General features: G+C 39.3%; 1 protein-coding gene and 1 pseudogene across 1 annotated transcript in view; both read left to right on the top strand.

Annotated features, from left to right (window-relative positions):
* Positions 1-7,181, top strand: part of LOC101335605 (MORF4 family-associated protein 1-like) — a 50,353-nt gene extending 43,172 nt beyond the window's left edge. Inside the window, exon 2 of the mRNA XM_033867316.1 lies at positions 6,733-7,181. Coding sequence (XP_033723207.1) covers positions 6,733-7,181 — 449 coding nt within the window. The remainder of the gene's footprint in view (positions 1-6,732) is intronic.
* A 1,449-nt stretch (positions 7,182-8,630) lies between these two features.
* LOC101335888 (ubiquitin-conjugating enzyme E2 S pseudogene) lies at positions 8,631-21,157 on the top strand (annotated as a pseudogene).
* The last annotated feature ends 309 nt before the right edge of the window (positions 21,158-21,466 follow it).

The raw sequence follows: 21,466 nt of genomic DNA, 5'->3' as shown, positions 1-21,466 counted from the left end.
TTTTTCTGGGGTTTTATCTTGTTCCTTCATCTGGTACAAAGCCCTCTGCCTTTTCATCTTGTCTGTCTTTCTGTGAATGTGGTTTTTGTTCCACAGGCTGAAAGATTGTAGTTCTTCTTGCTTCTGCTCTCTGCCCTCTGGTGGATGAGGCTATCTAAGAGACTTGTGCAAGTTTCCTGATGGGAGGGACTGGTGGTGGGTAGAGCTGGGTTTTGCTCTGGTGGGCAGAGCTCAGTAAAACTTTAATCCACTTGTCTGCTGATGGGTGGGGCTGGGTTCCCTCCCTGTTGGTGGTTTAGCCTGTGGCAACCCAACAGTGGAGCCTACCTGGGCTCTTTGGTGCAGCTAATGGCAGTCTCTGGCAGGGCTCATGCCAAGGAGTACTTCCCAGATCTTCTTCTGCCAGTGTCCTTTTCTCATGGTGAGCCACAGCCACTCCCTGCCTCTCCAGGAGCCCCCCTGACAGTAGCAGGTAGGTCTGGTTCAGTGTCCTATGGGGTCACCGCTCCTTCCCCTGGGTCCCAATTCTCACACTTCTTTGTGTGTGCCTTCCAAGTGTGGATTCTCTGTTACCCCCAGTCTTGTTGAAGTCCTGCAATCAAATCCCGCTAGCCTTCAAAGTCTGATTCTCTTGGAGTTCCTCCTCTCATTGCCAGACCCCCAGGTTGGGAAGCCTAACGTGGGACTCAGAACCTTCACTCCAGTGGGTGGACTTCTGTGGTATAAGTGTTCTTCAGTTTGTGAGTCACCCACCTAGCATTTATGGAATTTTATTTTATTGTGATTGTGCCCCTCATACTGTCTCATTGCGGCTTCTCCTTTGTCTTTGGATGTGGGATACCTTTTTTGGTGAGTTCCAGTGTCTTGCTGTCGATGATTGTTCAGCAGTTAGTTGTGGTTCTGGTGCTCTCACAAGAGGGAGTGAGTGTATGTCCTCTACTCCACCATGTTCAGCCAATCTCCTCTACTAGTTTTATAGTTTTATGTTTTATAATACATTTAGGTCTCTGATCCCTTTTGAGTTAATTTTTGTTAAAGGTGAAAGATCATCTCTAGTTTCATTTTTTGCATGTGGCTGTCCAGTTGTTCCATTGCCATTTGTTGATAAGATTATTTTTGCTCCATTGTATTGCTTTTTCTCCTTTATCAAAGGTCAGTTGACTGTATTTATAGGTCTATTTTTGGCCTCTCTATTCTGTTCCATTGATCAGTTTGTCTATTCTTTCACCAATACCACACCATCTTGATTACTGTAGCTCTGTATACGTTTTGAAGTCAGGTAGTGTCAGTCCCTTAACTGTTCTTCTCCTTCGATATTGTGTTGGCTATTTGGGGTCTTTTGTCTCTGCATATAACCTTTAGAATCAGTTTGTTGATGTCCAAAATATAACTTGATGGTATATTGTTTGGTATTGTTGAATCTCTATATCAATTTGGGAAGAAATGACGTCTTAATATTGAGTCTTCCTATCCATGAACATGGAATACTTCTCCATTTCTTTAGTTCTTTTTCGATTTTGTTAATCAGAGCTTTGTACATTTTCTCATGTAAATCTTGTACATATTTTGTTATTTTGTACCTAAGTAATTTATTTTGGGGGTGCTAATGTAAATGGTATTGTGTTTTTTAATTCAAGTTCCATTTATTCATTGCTGGTATATAGCAAAATAATTGACTTTTGTATATTAACGTTGTATCCTGCAACATAATCACTTACAAGTTCCAGGAATTTTTTTTTATCAATTCTTTTGGATGCTCTATATAGATGACCATGTCATCCTTGAACAAAGACAGTTTTATTTCCCTTTTCTCAGTTTATATACCTTTTATTTCCTGTTCATGAGCTGTTGCATTAGCTATAGCTTCCAGTATAATATTGAATGTGAGTCATGAGAGGGGACATCCTTGCCTTGTACTTGATTTTACTGTGAAAGCTTCAAGTTTCTATTAAATATGATGTTAGCTATAGGGTTTTCGTAGATGTCCTTTATCAAGTTGGGAAAGTTCCCATCTATTAAAAGAGAGTTTTTATTATAAATGAGTTTTGGATTTTATCAAAAGCTTTTTTCTGCATCTATGATAAGATCATGTGATTTTTCTATTTTAACCTGTTGATGTGATGAATTATATTAATTGATTTTTAAATGTTGAACCAGCCTTGCATACGTGGGATAAATTGCACTTGGTCAGGGTGTATAATTCTTTTTATACATTGCTGGATTTGATTTGCTGCTATTTTGTTTATGATTTTTACATCTATGTTCATGAGAGATATAGGTCCATAGTTTTCTTTTCTTACAATGTCTTTGTTTGCTTTGGTATTAGGGTAATGCTGACTTTACAGAATGAATTATAAAGTCTTTCCTCTGTTCATATCTTCTGGAACACATTGTAGAGAACTGGTAAAATTTCTTCCTAAAATGTTTGGTTGAATTCACCAATGAACCCATCTGGACTTGGTGCTTACTGTTTAGAAGGTAATTAATTCAATTTCTTTAATAGATTCAGGCCTATTCAGATAGTCTATTTCTTCTTGTGTGAGTTTCAGCAAATTGTGTCTCTCAGGGAATTGGCCAACTTCATCCAGGTTATCAAATGTGTGGGCATAAAGTTGTTGATAGTATTCCTTTATTATTCTTATAATCTAATAACATCACCTCAAAATATGTAGAGCAAAATTTGATCCGAGCTACAAGGGTAAATATTCAAATCCACAATAAAAGAAAAAGTTTTTTACACAACTTTCATTAACTTATTAGAATAAGGAGACAAGAATTCAGGAAGGATATAGAAGAATCAAATAATATTATAGCACACCTGACCTTTTCCAATGCACATGGATTATTTACAAAAATTGTCCTCTCACGAAGATAGCTGAGAATAGGAAATTAAATAAAATAATTTAAAATGAAGGAAAGCAGACAGCTGCATGCAAAGCAATAAAGTTAAAACACACCCTCACGCCATACACAAAATTAACTCAAAATGGCTTAAAGACTTAAATATGAGACAGGACACCATAAAACTCCTAGAAAAGAACATATACAAAACATTCTCTGACATAATCATACCAATGTTTTCTTATGTCAGTCTCCCAAGACAATAGAAATAAAAGCAAAAATAAGCAGATGGGACCTAATAAAACTTATAAGCTTTTGTTTTTGCAGCAGAGGAAAACATAAACAAAATGAAAAGACAACCTACAGACTGAGAGAATATATTTGCAAATGATGTGACTGATAAGAGCTTAATCTCCAAAATGTACAAACAACTCTTACAACTCAATAACAACAACAACAAAAACCCAATCAAAAAATGGGCAGAAGACCTAAATAGACATTTCTCCAAAGAAGACATACAGATGGCCATTAGGCACATAAAAAGATGCTCATCATCACTAATTATTACAGAAATGCAAATCAAAACTACAATGAAGTACCACCTCACACCAGTCAGAATGGCCATCAGTAAAACGTCTACAAATAACAAAAGCTGGAGAGGATGTGGAGAAAAGGAAACCCTCCTACACTGTTGGTGGGAATACAAATTGATGCAGCCCCTATGAAAAACAGTATGGAGGTTCCTCAGAAAACTAAAAATAGAGTTGCCATATGATCCAGAAATCCCAGTCCTGGGTATATATCCAAACAAAAGTATAATTTGAAAAGATACATGCACCCTATGTTTGTAGCAGCGCTATTTACAATAGCCAAGACGTGGAAACAACCTAAGTGTCCATCAATGGATATTATCCAGGTGAATGGATAATGAAGATATGGGGTGTGTGTGTGTGTGTGTGTGTATTTATTACTCAGCCATAAAAAAGAAGGAAATAATGGTATTTACAGAAACACAGATGAACCTAGACATTATCATATGAAGCGAAGTAAGTCAGAAAGAGAAAGACAAATACCATATTATATCACTTACACATGGAGTCTAAAATACAACACAAATGAACATATCTACGAAACAGAAACAGACTCACAGATATAGAGAACAGACTTGTGATCGCCAAGGGTGAGGGGGATAGGGAAGGGAAGGATTGGAAATTTGGGATTAGCAGATGCAAACTATTATATACAGAATGGATAAACAAAAAGTTCCTATTGTATAGCACAGGGAAATATATTCAGTATCCTGTGATAAACCATAATGAAAACAAATATGAAAAAGAATATGTATGTATAGCTGAATCACTTTGCTGTACAGCAGAAATTAACACAACATAGTAAATCAACTATACTTCAATAAAATTTTTAAAAATAAATAAAATGAAGGGAATATAAAGGTAAGAACAGGGCTTAAGGACTCTGTCACATATTCTTGTGTGTATGCTTGTTGTTTTGTTTTGTTCTGTTTTGTTTCATTTTGTTTTTAACAACATTTAAAAATGTAAAAATTATTCTTAGCTTGCTGAGCCAAACAAAAACAGGCCATGGGTCAGATTTGGCCAGAGAGTTTTCATTTTGCTGACTCCTGCACTAGATCATACAGACATTAAAATGATCATAAAAGGATATTATGAAAAGCTTCATGCCAATAAACTTAAAAATTCAGATGACATGGACAAAAACACAAGTTACCAAATAAACAGAAGAATAGAAAGCCTAAGTTGTTTTACAACTATCAAAGAAACTAGATTGTTAATGTAATTCCTTTCCACAGAGAATAACAACAGGTCCAGATGGCTTTGCTGGTGAATTCTACCAAACACTTAAACAGACTTTTCTAGAGAACAGTAAACGAGGGACTATTTCCCATCATATTTGAGGGAGCTTAATAACCTTGATATCAAAACATGACAAAAACATCCTGAGAAAGAAAAATTCCAAGCCAATGTCACCCAGAACAGATTGAAAAAAATCCAAATAAAATATTAACAAATAAAATTTAGCAAAATATTAAAATTTGGGTTTATTTCAGGAATACAAAATTGATTGAACAGTTAAAAATCAAGCAATATAATTTATCACATTAATGGAATAAGAGAAAAATCATATGACTATCTTAATAAATGGAGAAAATATTGTGATAAAATTCACTATTTATAATAAAGATTCTTAGCAAACTAGAAAGAGAAGGTAATTTCTTTATTTCAAAAACAGTATCAACAAGATAATACACAGCAAGCATTAAGCTTAGTGATGAAACGGTGAAAGCTCTCTTACCTGGAACAAGACAAGTATGTCTGCTATCACCACTCCCATTTAATAATGAACTGAAGGTTCCAGACAGTACAGAAAGGGAGCATAGCTATTACAGAAAAAAGAGAGAGAGAGAGAGAAGGAAAAAGAGAGAAAGAAAATTGGAGAAGGAGGAAGAGATTGGAGAGGAAGAAATAATACTTTCATTATTCACAGATGATATGTGTGTATATGTTCATAGAAATTCTGAAGAAGGAATGTAAAATGGTACAGCCACTGTGGAAAACAGTATGGAGGTTCCACACACATAAACATACACACACACACACACACACACACACACACAAATAGAACTACCATATGATCTAGCAAATTCTACTTCTGAGTATATATCTGAAGGAAATTAAATCACTGTCTCAAAGAAATACCTGCAGAGTATTGAGTTCCCTGTGCTATACAGTAGGTTCTTATTAGTTATCTATTTTACCTGAAACTAATATAATATTGTATGTTAATTATAATTCAATTAAATAAATAATGTAAATAATATTAAAATAAAGAGATATCTTCACCCCCTATTTCATTAAAGCATTATTTGCAATAGCCAAGACATGGAAACAACCTAGGTGTCCATGAAAGTATGAATAAATTAAAAAACGTGAGATAGATATATAATTCGGTCATAAAAAAGAAGAAAATCCTGCCACTTGCAACAATATGTATGAACCCTGAAGGCATTATGCTAAGTAAACTAAGTCAGGCAGAGAAAGACAAATACTGTATGATCTCACTTACATATGGAATCTAGAAAAACCAAATTCATAGAAACATAATAGATTGGTGGTTGCCAAGGGGTAGGGTGAGGGATGAGTGAAGGTGGTCATTTATAAGATGAATAAATTCTGAGATTATAATCTACATGGTCACTTCAGTTAATAAGATTGTACTGCATATTTGAGAGCAGCTAAGAGAGTCGATCTTAAGAGTTCTCAACACAACACAAAGATTGTAACTATGTGAGGTAATGGTTATGTTAACTAACCTTATTGTGCTAGTCATTTATATATATTTATATATTATATATATATAGAAAATCATCACATTTGTACACCTTAAATTTACACAATGTTTTATGTCAATTATATTTCAGTAAAGCTAGCGGGGGTAAGAAAGAAATTCCAAAAGAATTACAGGTATTTAGCATTAACAAGAGAGTTCAACACAGTTGCTATTTAAAATACACAAACGCATTTCTTCTCCTATCCCAGGTCATGAAGGCATGTCTCCTATTATCTTCTAGAAGCTTCAGATACACACAAACACATTTCTTTATATCAGGAATAAACAGCTAGAAAATAAGATTTTTAAACGGTACCATTTATAACAAAACTGAAAACATCCAATTACCAAATATCAAATCTAACACAAGATACACAGGACCAGCAGTGTCATGAAAGGGCAGCAAAGACCCGCGAATTGAAGGCTCCGCTGTTTGCGTGCGAGGCGTTTCTTCCCAGAGCAGTTGGGAAGTGAGAGGCGTAAAGATAAATTTTTAGAAGATAATTCCAGAATACTGTTGACCAGGAGTGTGGTTCACTTCGACTGGAGCAGTAACTGTTGATCAGCCATCTCCAGGGGACTGTGGGTCTGAAGCAGTGGCAGGAAAAATCTGGCCCTTGGACCTGGGCGAGGTGGAAGCTCTGGAGGAGGTGGACACGCTGGAGCCGGAGGTGGATTTGGAGCAGTTCCTGCTCCCGGGTATCAACCAGATGCTGGAGGACATCACGGAGCTCACCCGAAAAGCCGGGAGCATGTGTCTGAGGACCAGGGGCAAACTGTGGGAGATGGACCTTCTGCTCATCCGGATAAAAACACAGGTGGAGGCCTCGGAGGACGGCACCTTGAATGGACGTCCCGGTGGGGAGGCTGACAACAGAGTATCAGAATTGTGCGAGAAGGCCAAGGAGATTGAAAAGGTGGCAGAGATGTTGGTTGAGCTGGTCTGGTGGATGGAGAAAAGTGAAGCGTCCTGAACGAGGGTCTCCAGTTCACTGCTAATGGACTCTGGTCAACTGATAAGAATGGGCCGACATCTCGGGGAAACTAAAACAGCTTGTCATTTTCTCTGTTTTGTTTTGTTTTGTATGTTTTTTAACCCCCATGTAATAATCTCCCTTAGGGTCAGTGGTTGGTGACCTCCATAGAGGTTTAGATTGTCAAATATATTTGGTTCTTGAAAAACAAGTTTTGTTTGAGAAATACTCAAATAAGGGATATGGGGCTAAATCAAAAGTTGTTTTAGTGGTCGGGTTTATTTTGTTCCTTTGCTGTGTTTTTTAAATGTTGGGCAAGGCCCAACACTTGCTGTTACCCATGTGACAGCATTGTTTTCTGGAACCTTGGAACATTTGAAGACTTGGGGTCAGAATCTCCCCACTTTAGAGGTGCAGTAGAAGGCACCACTTGGATGCAGCTGATCAAGAATATAGGGGTGAGGAACTTCCCTGGTGGTCCAGTGGTTAAGAATCCCCCTTCCAATGCATGGGACATGGGTGTGATCCCTGGGTGGGGAACTAAGATCCCACATGCCTCGGGGCAGCTAAGCCTGCATGCTCTAGAGCCCACAGGCCACAACTAGAGAGCCCGTGTGCCACAACTACTGAACCTGAGAGCTCTGGAGCCAGTGTGCCACAACTAAAGAGAAGCCCGTGCGCTGCAATGAAGAGCCTGCATGCTGTGACTAAGACCGAGTGCAGCCAAATAAGTAAATAAATATATTTTTTAAAAAAACAAGAATGTAGGGGTGAGACTGCTTTGGAAAGACTGGAAAGAACCAGAGGATGGTTGGAGATGGAAGATGGGTCTGCATATATTTTGGAACTTTAATTCTTCTGTGAGGCAAAAGAGAGCTGTGTTTTGTGGCAGATTGTCCTGTGTATATTGTGTAACCTGACAGGTGACCCTGAATGACAAGGAAGCTGGAATAGGGAATGATGGGAGTACACTTGACCAACTAATACCCCCCCAGATTACAGGGGTTTCAGAGTATCACATCAAAGAGATGATCTACAAAGAGCTTTGAGAGGCTGGAGAACAGAGAAGGCATCATGAGGGCCCACAAAGTCCTTTCTAGTTCATCAGGGTAGTAGACCTGACTGGGATTTGAGGACAAAACCAAACATCTACTAAGTGGTCATTTGCCTTGAAAAACAAAGACCTAAAAAACCTTTTTTAAAAAATAATTTTTTTGGTCCAGATGACCAAAGCCTCTATGTGTAATAAAAAAATCATAAATAGATTTCTTTTGAAATGGAAAAAAAATTTTAAAAAAAAGACCAGCACCTGGGGCAGGAGGAGCTGCAGGTGCAGTGCATGGGGGTTGAGGCAGGGGGGAGGGGAGCTGGGGCCGCAGTGGCAGCAATTGGGGACCGCCCCCAGCTCAGGAAGGGGGCCAGGAGACCCTTCCCTTGCCAGTGGCAGTCATGAACTCCAAGGTGGGGAACCTGCCCCCATCCTCCATCATCCATTTGGTGTACAGGAGGTGATGACGCTGACAGCTGACCCACCTGACGGCATCAAGGTCTTTTCCAACGAGGAGGACCTCACAGACCTGCAAGTCACCATCGAGAACCCCAAGCGGACCCCGGCGCTGGAGGCCTATTCCATATGAAACTCCTGTTGGGGAAGGACCGTCCTGCCTCCCCACCCAAGGGTACTCGTTGACCAAGATCTTCCATCCGAAGGTGGACGCCAACGGTGAGACCTGCGTCAACATGCTCAAGAGGAACTGGACACCAGCTGGGCATCCGGCATGTGCTGCTGACCATTGAGGGCCTGCCAATCCACCCTGACCCAGAGTCCACCCTCGGCAAGGAGGCTGGCCTCCTGCTCTTGGAGAATTAGGAGAAGTAGTACAGCTCACAGAGATCCCTCCGGGCACAGGCTGGCTGAGGCCTCCACTGCCAACCCCATGGCCCCTGGGGGCCTGGGAGGGGGCAAGGGTCCCATAACCAAGAAGCACACGCCTCCCCCCTCTCTGTCCCACCCACTCCCCCACCCCCCCCACCCGCCCACCCCGGCCCCAACTCTGTCTCTAAGTTATTTAAATTATGGCTGGGGTGGGGGAGGGCATGGGGGCACTGGGACCTGGATTTGTTTTTCTAAATACAGTTGGAAAAGCAAAAACAAATAAACAAACAAAAAAAAAAAACTACAGAAATCTGTAAAACATTACCATGAGACATTAAAGAAGACCAAATTAAATGGAGAGACATACCATGTCAATGAGTATAAAGATTTGCTAATATAACGATGTCAATTTTCTTCAAACAATTCTATAGATTCAGGGCTATCGGAGTAAAACCCCAATCAGTTTTTAAATTTGGTTTATGTGTGTATTTATCATATTAAGTGTATGTTGATGTTTATGTGTGTGTATTTGTTTTGTTGTTGTTGTTATGGAATTCGCAAGCTGATTCTAGAAAATATATTAAAATGCAGTGGACTAGCCTGATTCCAAAATGGAAATCAATGGAAAGGCAATGGACTAAGAATAGTGAGGGTAGTCTTGAAGAAGTTCATGGTGCGAGAACTTACGCTACAAGACATTGATAATTTCCCTGATGTGACAGTAATTGAGACAATATCATATTAATGAAAGGATAGACAAATAAAATAATGGGATAAAATCAAGACTGTACATATATAGATTCCTGAATGACTAAGATGACACTTCCGAACCTTAGGCAAAGCATAACTTTACAATAAATGTTGAGAATATTGGCTATCCCAATAGGGGGTTGCTGGGCATGGGGGCAGGTGAAAATGGACCTTGAACTCAATTACATATGATTCAGAAAAAACAGCTCCAGATGGACTGCAAGCTTAAATGTGAAATACAGAACGCTGAAGCTTCTAGAAGATAAGATAGGAGAATATTTTCATGACCTACAGTAGGAAAATACTTTATAAACAAGACACCAAAAGCGTAAAGGAAAGATTTATAAATTTTACTGTATTAAGTTCATCAAGACACCAATAAGAAAGTACAAAGTAAGCCACAGAGTGAGGGACAATATTTTGAATCACCTAAACAATCCTGCGATCAACAACAACAACAGTAATAAAATCTGGCAACCAAAAAGGAAAATGGGCAAGAGATTTGAACAGCAACTTCACAGAATATGAGAGCCAATAGCCAATGAATGTATGAACATGTGAAAGGAACTCAACTCAGGGGAAACGTAAACTAACACTAAGTGAGATAACACTACTGTGATAAGAAATATATATTTGGTCTCTGCCCTCAGTTCCTGACACAGAGTTCCTAAAACCCTTGTAATTTCCTGAATAATAGGAATAACAGGAGCATTTTTTGTTACAATATTTGGACTAAGTCCCTGGTTCCTGACACAAGAGTTTCTAAGACCCTTGGAATCTCCAGAGTGATAGGAGCATTTTATCACATGCTAATGAGAAGACTGTCACTGGGGTCCCTGGATAGCTTCATGATGGGAGCTAGTCCCCAGAAAGACCAAGGCATGATTAGAAACTTAGAAATTTCAGTCCCACCTCTGCCGACCTCCAGGGAGGGGAGAGAGACTGGAGTTTGAATTAATCACCAATGGCCAGTAATTTAATCAGTGATGCCTATGTAATAAACTTCCATTAAAAACCCTAAACAGGCGACTTCTCTGGCCCCTTTCTCTCGGACCAGTAAACCTCGCCCGGGAGCGTTCCCAAATAAAGCTTGTTTAAGCTCTCAAAAAACACAAAACAAAACAAAAAAACCCTAAACAGAAGGGTTCAGAGAGCTCCCAGGTTGGTGAACAAATGACGGTGCTGAGAAGGTGGCACACCCAGAGAGGACATGGAAGGTCCACACCCCTTTCCCACACCTTGCCCTACGTACCTCTTCATCTGGCTGTTCATTGTATCCTTTATAACATCCTTTATAATGAACTGGTAATAGTAAATAAAGTGTTTGCCTAGGTTCTGTGAGCCACTATAGCAAATTACCAAACCTGATCAGGGGGGTTGTTGGAACCCCCAATTTTTAGCCAAGTAAGACAGAAGTATGGATAACCTGGGACCTTCTACTTGCAGTTAGCATCCGAAGTGGGGGCAGTGTTGTGGGACTGAGCCCTTAAGCTGTAGGGTCTGTACTAAATCCAGGTAGTAGTGTCAGAATTGAATTAAATTGTATAACATCCAGTGGGTATCCACAGAGAATTTCTTGGTTTGAAAAAGCCATACATTTGGTGTCAGAGGAGTTGTGAGTAGAGAAAATTTTCCTTTAACTAGAAAACCTATCAAAACAGCTAAAATTCAAAAGACTGATGATACTAATCATTGAGGCAAGTAGAGAGCAGCAGGAACCCTCATTCACTGCTGCTTGACAAGTGTATTAGTACAGCCCCCTTAGAAAAGGGATTGGCAGTAGCAGCAGAGCTGACTACGAGCACACCCTAGGACCCAGCATTTCCACTCCTAGGAAGAGAGAAAACAGAAATGTGTGTACATGTGCACCAATAGACAGTAGAATAGTGTTCTTAACAGTACTATTTTGGGGGGCTCACACTGGAAATACCCAAATGCACACTAAGTGTAAAATATATAAATAAGTTTTAGATATATACAATTGAAGACTATAAAAGAGTGGAAATGATCCAACTACAGCTACAATCAGATCCTGGGTAAATTTCACAAATATCTTGAGCAGGAAAAAGCCGGTCATGAAAGCAGTTATACTGTAGGATTCCATTTACTATAAAATTCAAAACAGAGCTACAGAGTTTGGGGATACACTGGAACTGTAAAGCAAGCGAGGAAGTGATTACCGTAATTGCCAGGAGGAGATGAAGGGGACATGAGAGAGGCTTTGGAAGTGTCGGCAAGATTGTTTCTTGATCTGAGTGGTGTTTACATGAGGGTTTGCTTTGTGATAAATCATTAGGGCACACATTTTTTTTCATATATATATATATATATATATATATATTTTTTTTTTTTTTTTTTGCGGTACGCGGGGCTCTCACTGTTGTGGCCTCTCCCGTTGCGGAGCACAGGCTCCGGACGCGCAGGGTCAGCGGCCATGGCTTACGGGCCCAGCCGCTTCGTGGCATGTGGGATCTTCCCGGACCGGGGCACGAACCCGTGTCCCCTGCATCGGCAGCTGGACTCTCAACCGCTGCGCCACCAGGGAAGCCCCATATATTTTATATATGCTTTTATATATGCTTTTTTCAAACTGTATCTTTTGAAATTTATTCAATTTAATAATAATGAAATAATTAATATTAATTTAATAATAATAGGAGGTTTTTTTTAATATGTTGGGAGTAGGAGTTTAGTAATTTATTATTTAGTTTTGCTGTGTTGGGTCTTCGTTTCTGTGCTAGGGCTTTCTCTAGTTGTGGCAAACGAGGGCCACTCTTCATAACGGTGCACGGGCCTCTCACTATCGCGGCCTCTCTTGTTGCGGAGCACAGGCTCCAGACGCGCAGCAGGCTCAGTAGTTGTGGCTCACGGGCCTAGTTGCTCCGCGGCATGTGGGCTCCTCCCAGACCAGGGCTCGAACCCGTGTCCCCTGCATTAGCAGGCAGATTCTCAACCACTGCACCACCAGGGAAGCCCAATAATAGCATTTTTAACTGAGATATAATTCATATAATATTGTATTCATTTTAGGTGTACAACATAATGATTTGATTGATACATGTATATATTGCAAGATGATTGCCACAATAAGTTTAGTTAACATCCCTCACCTCAAACAATGAGGGAGAGCTTTTTCTTTTTAATATTTCTTTATTTATTTGGCTGCACTGGGTCTTAGTTGCAGTATGACACGTGCATTATCTTTAGTTGCAGCATGCTAACTCTTAGTTGCAGCACGTGGGATCTAGTTCCCTTGGGAGCGCAGAGTCTTAGCCACTGGGCCACCAGGGAAGTCCTGTGATGAGAACTTTTAAGATCTACTCTCTTAGCAACTTTCAAATATACAATACATATTGTTAAGTATAGTTGCCATACTATATATCCGCAGGACTTATTTATCTTAAAACTGAAAGCTTGTACCTTTTGACCACCTTCACCTATTTTGCCACACCCTCCCCCAACCTCTGGGACCATCAATCTGTCCTCTGGATCTATGAGTTCAGCTTTTTTTTAAGATTCCACATATGAGTGATATCATACAGTATTTGCCTTTCTCTATCTGACTTATTTCACTTAGCATAATGCCTTCAAGTTCTGTCCATGTTGTATATGACAGGATCTCCTTGTATTTTTTTAAAATTTTTTATATTGAAGTATAGTTGATTTACAGTGTTATATTAGTTTCAGGTGTACAGGAAAGTGATTCCGTTATATATATACATATATTCTTTTTCAGATTCTTTTCCCTTCTAGGTCATTACAAAATATTGAGTATAGTTCCTTGTGCTATACCGTAGCACAAGGTTATCTGTTTTATAAATAGTAATGTGTATATGTTAATCCCAAACTCCTAATTTATCCTTCCACCTACTTCCCCCTTTGGTAACCATAAGTTTGTTTTCTATGTCTGTGCATCTATTTTTGTTTTGTATATAAGTTCATTTGTATCCTTTTTTTTTTAATTCCACATATAACTGATACCATATGATATTTGTCTTTCTCGTTTGGCTTACTTCATCTAGTATGCTAATCTGTAGGTCCATCCATGTTGCTGCAAATGGCATTATTTCATTCTTTATTATGGCTGAGTAATATTCCATTGTATATGTGTGCCACATCTTCTTTATCCATTCATCTGTTGATGGACACTTAGGTTGCTTCCATGTCTTGGCTATTGTAAATAGTGCTGCAATGAATCCTCATATGTGTTTTAAATTCAACATTTAAAAGCTTAAGGAAACGTTCAGCATGAACCAGTGGGTGGTGTCCAGTGATACTGCTACTTGCAGCCAATGTCCTGTTAAATTCAGCCCTGGTCTTTTTTATTGTGCCTTGAATAATCTTACATTACAGCCCAACACAACAATCCTTACTAAAGCCATCATGTCACTGATTTAAATGAAGGACTTTAGAGTTTTCTTTTTACAAAAGGCGAATTGTAAGGTTGTCAGAGAGAAAGAACAGCAACCATTTCAAACCATATGTAAGCTTTAATTTAACTCTCTTTGTTAAAAATATATATATATATTCTCTTGCACTATTCCATCTATGGACCCTCTAGGACCTCTGTTGGAGTGCTCTGCTTCTCATAGAACTGTCAATGTACACACACATGGAAAAAAACGAGGGAGCCAGGTATAAAGATCCCCACCCCTATGGAGCTGACTGAATTATCCTGTACCACAGAGCTCCTAGGCCTTCCTCGACAGTCTTTTAATATATTGGCTTTCACAACCGTCGCCCCCCTTGTCACTCCAACTAAGTTATTAAAATTAAAGTAGAAGTGTTTAAAGCTAAAGATTTTTGGTAGAAGTTTGTAAAGGGGTCGGAAATCTGTGCCTTGACTCCCTAGCAGGATACTCCCCCAGTTTTTTTGTTTTTTGTTTTGTGCAGGGTTTTTTTGGTGTTTTGTTTTGTTTTGTTTGTTTATTTTATTTATTTTTGGCTGTGTCGGGTCTTAGTCGCGGCACGCAGGATTGCCATTGAGGCATGCAGGATCTTTCGTCGGGCTCTTCATTGTGGCGTGCGGGCTTCTCTCTAGTTGTGGTGTGTGGGTTTTCTCTTCTCTAGTTTCTCTTCTCAACTAAGCCCGCGCACCACAACTACTGAGCCTGAGCTCTAGAGCCTGCGAGCCACAGCTACTCAGCCCGCATGCCACAACTGCTGAAGCCCGCACGCCTAGAGCCCGTGCTGCACAACAAAAGAAGCCACTGCAATGAGAAGCCCACGCACCACAACGAAGAGTAGCCCCAGCTCGCTGCAACTAGAGAAAGCCTGCGCACAGCAACAAAGGCCCAATGCAGCCAAAAATAAATAAATAAAAAAAAATAAATTTATTTTTTAAAAAATGTTTAACCTTTCAGTGTTTAAAAACACAAAAACTCTGTTTGTATGAGAAAATTAAAATTTACATTTAAAACTTCTCTCCGCTGGCCTTCATCTTCCTCTAACCAAAGGTCAACTCTTCCTTGACCAAATTCTCAAAACTGGTATCTACAGACAAAGACACATACTTAGAGTGGATGAACTCAAACAGGAATTTTCATGTACTCAGTACAGTTGAACTCAAAGTCACTTATTTTATTTTATCTTTTTTTGGTTTGTTTTTTTTTATACAGCAGATTCTTATTAGTTATCTATTTTATCCACATCAATGTATACATGTCAATCCCAATCTCCCAGTTCATCCCCCCCCACCCCCCGCTTTCCCCCCTTGGTGTCCATACATTTGTTCTCTACATCTGAAAGTCACTTATTTTATGAAGAAAAGGGAACCACCCTTCTCATGCCAACATACTAGCTGCTTGTATAAAGTTCAGTGGTCAAGGCTGGGGAGAAAAGGATGTATTTCTGATGCCAGATAAAACAGAATAGAAAAATTCCACGTTAAATACTAGAGAAATCTCTTAATGAAGGTATTTTTCAGGCTAGAGCAACCTCCCAAGGGAAATGATTTGGAGTGACATCCCTTGAGACATTTAAATTATAGTGGATAAAATACTCAAACCCACCACGAAGAAACACTCTTTGTAGAGCTCATGGGAGAATTACTGGGATTTATAATAGGCCTTTTCTAAGAAGGAATTAGCTCAGGAGGCAGACCTGCTGTTGAATAAATATTATTTTTAATAGAGTGTGGCTGTATTGTAACTCTATTCCTTCTTCTTTGGAGAAGACCATGAATGGGTAGGGTAGCCAAAAATTAATAGGTTTTTTTTTTAAGCGGTAGATTTCTTCACCAAGCCTTCCTAATTATGTGTTTCCTCAAGAAACTCACATTTCTATTCTCATTTTCTTTTAACTATTTTTTTAATGTTATCTACCCCTAGGACTTCCAGCCCCTTTCTCTAACAAACCAGCGTGTAACAGAAGAAAATTTCAGAATTCACACAGCTTTCAATGTCAGATGCTGAAATTTAATCTCACCTTTTTTGAGTAGAATGAATTTAATGGTGACCCTCCGCGCTAAGGCTTTCCCACTGCAGGGCTGACCCATCACAGCCCTAATTAAGAATAAAGCCTTCCACAATGAGTACATCACTTGTTTGGAATCAGCCTTTATATGTTAAAACAAACAAACAAACAAACACCCTGCCTTCGGGCTTCCCTGGTAGCGCATTGGTTGAGAGTCCCCCTGCCGATGCAGGGGACACCGGTTCGTGCCCCGGTCCGGGAAGATCCCACATGCTGCTGAGTGGCTGGGCCCGTGAGCCATGGCCGCTGAGCCTGCGCGTCCGGAGCCTGTGCTCCGCAACGGGAGAGGCCACAACAGTGAGAGGCCCGCGTACGGCAAAAAAAAAACAAACAAAAAAAAAACCCTGCCTTCTAAAGAGACTTCATTTAAAAGTACAATTGCCATATTCTGTAAGCCCATTGATTTTTCTTCATTGTTGAAATGGAGAAAGTAAACAGAATTGCATATTTACTCATTTCATTTTCTGATACCTTTGCTCCAAGAGCTCCGCACTTCGGTCCCACGTGGATGAGAGGCTGCTATTTCCAGAGCTTGTCCGTGGAGATGACTGATGAATGACCAGACAAAATTCTGATTAATGCTCTGTAATTACGAGTTTGCTTCTACTTCAAGAGCTTTTTTTAAGTCCACAATTTTGACCGCACCATGTTTTTTTCCCCCTGGTAATTGCTGAAGTTTGACAGCCACAGTGTTTACTGCCTGTAACATATGGCTAATTGAATCTGACCTGGGGAAAGGATGACCAGATTGCTAATTATGATCCACTCCACAGATCTGAGGCCTGAATAAATAGAAAACAAGGAAAATGCTGCTGAGCCAGAAAACATCATATTAGTGTTGAGTGGTTGTAGCAGGATGCAAGTATTCCCAGAAATGCCTGAAGATCACTTCTTTATGGTTTGCACTTTCTGTCTTTTAATCACAGAAGGCAGATAAAGATTAGACAGAAATTTGCTTTCATCTGTGTGGTTTTTGCAAGTCTGGACACTGGACACCTGATACATAGTTTCCTGAAATTCACACAATCTTACATTGGAACACTTTGCATTTCTTATAAGACAAAGACTGGATTTGCATCTTGTCGATTCTTCCCCATGCCCACCACTCCAGTAACGAAGATACACGTATGTGGACGGAAAATGTCACCTGCCGTATCAGTAAACAAAGGATGTTGTGACCATCAAGCCATCAACCACTGCAGCCCCCCACGCCCCGACTGCGCACCCTGAGGGGATTCAGGATGGAGAAAAATAGGATACTGGCCCTAGATAGTTAAAGGTGTGTATCAAAAGAATGATTTCAATGAGCCCAGACTCTTGCATCTTCCCATACATAGAAAAGTGCTAAATTCATTAATTTGTTTGTTTTTCCTTCAATTAGAAGAAATTTTTTGATGTTCAATATCTGGTTTGTTTTTTGCAAAACTTCTATATATCTGGGCTCATCCCTTACCTCTTCGGAGCAGTCCCTCAGAGCTATCTGAGAGGCTACCTCCCAGGCTTAAGTCCTCAACAAGTTCACCAAATAAAGCATAATTCTCAACTTTTAGGTTATGCATTTTTTTTCGGTCGACACACATATATTTTTTAAAGTGTGCTTCGATTTTAAATGAATTTTTCTATAGCAGTTAACATAATGTAACATACCTCTTCTGTATTGCCTCCCCTAGAGATAGGGGGAAAGCAGTAAATGAAACAAACCAAGAATATTCACTCATCAAACATTTTTGCTGAATATTTAGCAGTGTAAGCCAGTACTAGGTGTCAAAAGTGTGTATAGATGATAAGACACTTTTTCAACTTTTTTTTTAACCTTGTGAAGGTAAGCAAGGTGAGCAGTAGAAGTAAAATGTGAGGTAGGTTGTGGTATGTACATAAGAAAATATTATTTTCTTAATGTCCCTCACAGAGATGCATAGTAGGTGTTCAATAAAATCAACTGTAAATTAATAAAGGAAAGAATGAATATAATATACAGTTATACTTGATCTAGAGAGAAGTCACTTCTGATTGTGGGGTTCTAGAAAGGGTTTTGTAAGGAAGTAAATTTTTTGTTTTAAGTCTTAAGTAAAGGAATAGGTTTAGAGTGGATATGATGGGAGTCACTCTACTGAGATGGCTCAAACATAGAGAAAAAAAGGTATAGGATATATTTGAGTGGTACAATAGATCTAGTTTGTCAGAGAAAGTCATATAATACTTCATATTTTGCAACGTGTCATAAATTTTAAAGATACATGAAAAAGAGTTGTGTAAGCTAGACCTAGAAAGGTACATTGGGAACAGATCTTGGATGACCTTGATTACAGGCTAATGATCATGATAAAAAGCAGTGTTCCATCAATGTCTGTGGGCTAATTCAAATCTTAACCATTCATTCATAACAGGAAATGTTCTCTCCTCCAAAATCTCTCAAGAATTCATATACTGGAATTAACATATTATGGTGGAAAAGATAAAGTTTGGTTCTAGCTGGAATTCATTTTTGGGGTGAACCTGAAAGATAGTAGAGGTACCACTGAGAATAAACTCCATTGAAAACAAACATGCATGTTAGAAACCTGGTTCCTTCCACCTTTTTCTTAGCAGAAACCTGGTTCCTTCCACCTTTTTCTTATTTTTTCTAAAAATAATTCAGAAATTTAATTTAAGGAATGATATCTATGGTGTCTTTTCTGTTAACAATCATATTTTTGTTGCAAAAATTTAGAAGAAGAAATTATCTGATTTAAAAGCTTGGTAGTGCTGAGAACTTTTTTTTTAACATCTTTATTGGAGTATAATTGCTTTACAATGGTGTGTTAGTTTCTGCTTTATAACAAAGTGAATCAGCTATATATATACATGTATCCCCATATCTCTTCCCTCTTGTGTCTCCCTCCTTCCCACCCTCCCTATCCCACCCCTCTAGGTGGTCACAAAGCACTGAGCTGATCTCACTGTGCTATGCGGCTGCTTCCCACTAGCTATCGATTTTACATTTGCTAGTGTATATATGTCCATGCCACTCTCTCACTTTGTCCCAGCTTACCCTTCCCCCTCCCCGTGTCCTCAAGTGCATTCTTCAGTATGTCTGCGTCTTTATTCCCATCCTGCCCCTAGGTTCTTCATAACCTTTTCTTTTTTTTTAGATTCCATATATATGTGTTAGCATACAGTATTTGTTTTTCTCTTTCTGACTTACTTCACTCTGTATGACAGACTCTAAGGCCATCCACCTCACTATAAACAACTCAGTTTCGTTTCTTTTTATGTCTGAGTAGGTAAGAATAAGTTTCTTTGTAATTTTGTGGCAAACATGACCAGTTGTTTACACAAACAGCTGTTTTTCCCTAATAGTATATTAACATTCATAAGACCTATTATTTTTCACAGGAAACATGGTCACCTGGAAAGTTTTAAAAATAAAGTGTAAAATTTCATCTTCCCTTGCTAGTATAATTATGTGAATAATTTCTGGCCAATAATATGTAAGCAAAAGAATTGTGTGCAACCTCTGGGAAGACAGGAGATGTGACTTTCTTCATCCCATTCTCTATCTTGCCGTCTGGAATGTGGACCTGACGGCTGAAATTTGATCAGCATCTTGGACCAGGAGGTGGCGTAGAAATAGGAACAGAGAGAGAGAGAAGACACTGGGCTCCAGAAGATTATGAAGATACCATGTCGCTTTAGATTGCTTTCCTGTGGACTTCATTTATGGGTACAGGAAAAAAAATTCTATATTTAAGCTACTATTATCTAGCGGTTTTTATCACTTAAAACTGAATCTGAACTTAAGTAATTTAAAGTTTGAGAAAGAATGAAAGTAATATATAAAGCATCCTATGGTAAGTTAAACTGCTGATAAGGAAACATTCACTCTTCCTCTTTCCATCCAAGCCATATGCTTCCGTATCCCATTGATGTTGGATTTGATCGTGTGACTTGCTTTGACCAATGAGAAGAGTAAAGGCTTGAACTGTGCCTATGTGGCTGGGCTTGCCCTTTTACTCTCCTCATTGCCCTGGAAAAAATTTCCACTGGATAGCCATTACCCCTTTGACCCCAGTCTTATAATGAACACTCATGTAAGAGACCTAAACCCAGCCCTCAGCTAAAGCTTGGAGCAGCTGAACTCCAGATGACACCAAACGGGTAACCAAGAAATAAATGCTTGCTGTTTTATGCCATTGGATTTTGTGATTATTTATCATCCAGCATTAATGGACTAATGGACGTCTTCTCCCGTTCAAATTTGTCAGGATTTTATGCATTGAGAACTGCACTCTGTGGTTTTCAACCACCCAAAAATCATCATTACAATTCATTACAGCATTAGACCAGCATATTACCAGCCTTTTATTGCCAGTAAAGTGACTTAAAGGGATGAATATTTAATTCGTATTTACGCTATAGCACACCCCATGTAATTAAGGTCAGAATTGAATTATATGGGATGGCAAGTCCTTTCTATGCCCATTGGCTTTTACAATTGTGACAGTTTCAAATAGAACTCATAGACCCAGTTTGTCTGGAAATGTGACAATTTAGTAACCAACTGCCTTTGGTGTGACCACCAGAGCGTTTGAAGGTTTCCTCTTGTATTTATACACTTGGAAACAGAAATCACCTCACACCATTTACTTTCTGATTTCTCTCATTCTTAGCAACTGATGCAACAATCATTCTTGTTGAGGACGTTAATAACTACTTTACTACAGGTAATGACAACAAAAGAGGTGCAAATTATCGCAAGATAGGTAATCCTTCTCAAGAGAGCTTTTATAGTTTTATTACTCTGTCTGTAAAACTTTTCAGCCCCCAGGATCCAGTGTGGATTCTGGAGCTATTTGCTCAGATATCTGAGGAGGCTGTCCCCTCCTGCTCTGCTTAAATAAAACTTTTCTTTATTTGTTCAGCTCTCCTAGCTCTCCCTAGCCACCATCACAATATACGTGGACGTCTTTCTCCTCTACAGTCCTGACTTATCAACAGTGGCTCCAGACACTTGGTTGTGGACCCACAGGACTAACAGGTTTCCACAGCCCCTCTCTATGAGCTCATCCTTTGTGATCTGTGTGCTTTCCTCCTTGGCTTTTCCTGCAGTCCTTGACTTTTCACCCATACAGTAGATTGGTTAGTGATTCTCCCTTCTCTCATTCCCTCCTTCCCTTTTCTATAATAAATCTCTTGTTCTAATACT

The sequence above is a fragment of the Tursiops truncatus genome, chromosome 11 (genome assembly GCF_011762595.2).
Source record: "Tursiops truncatus isolate mTurTru1 chromosome 11, mTurTru1.mat.Y, whole genome shotgun sequence".
Lineage (NCBI taxonomy): Eukaryota > Metazoa > Chordata > Mammalia > Artiodactyla > Delphinidae > Tursiops > Tursiops truncatus.
The sequence above is the reverse complement of the archived record's forward strand: the minus strand, read 5'-3'. Positions and strand labels throughout refer to the sequence as shown.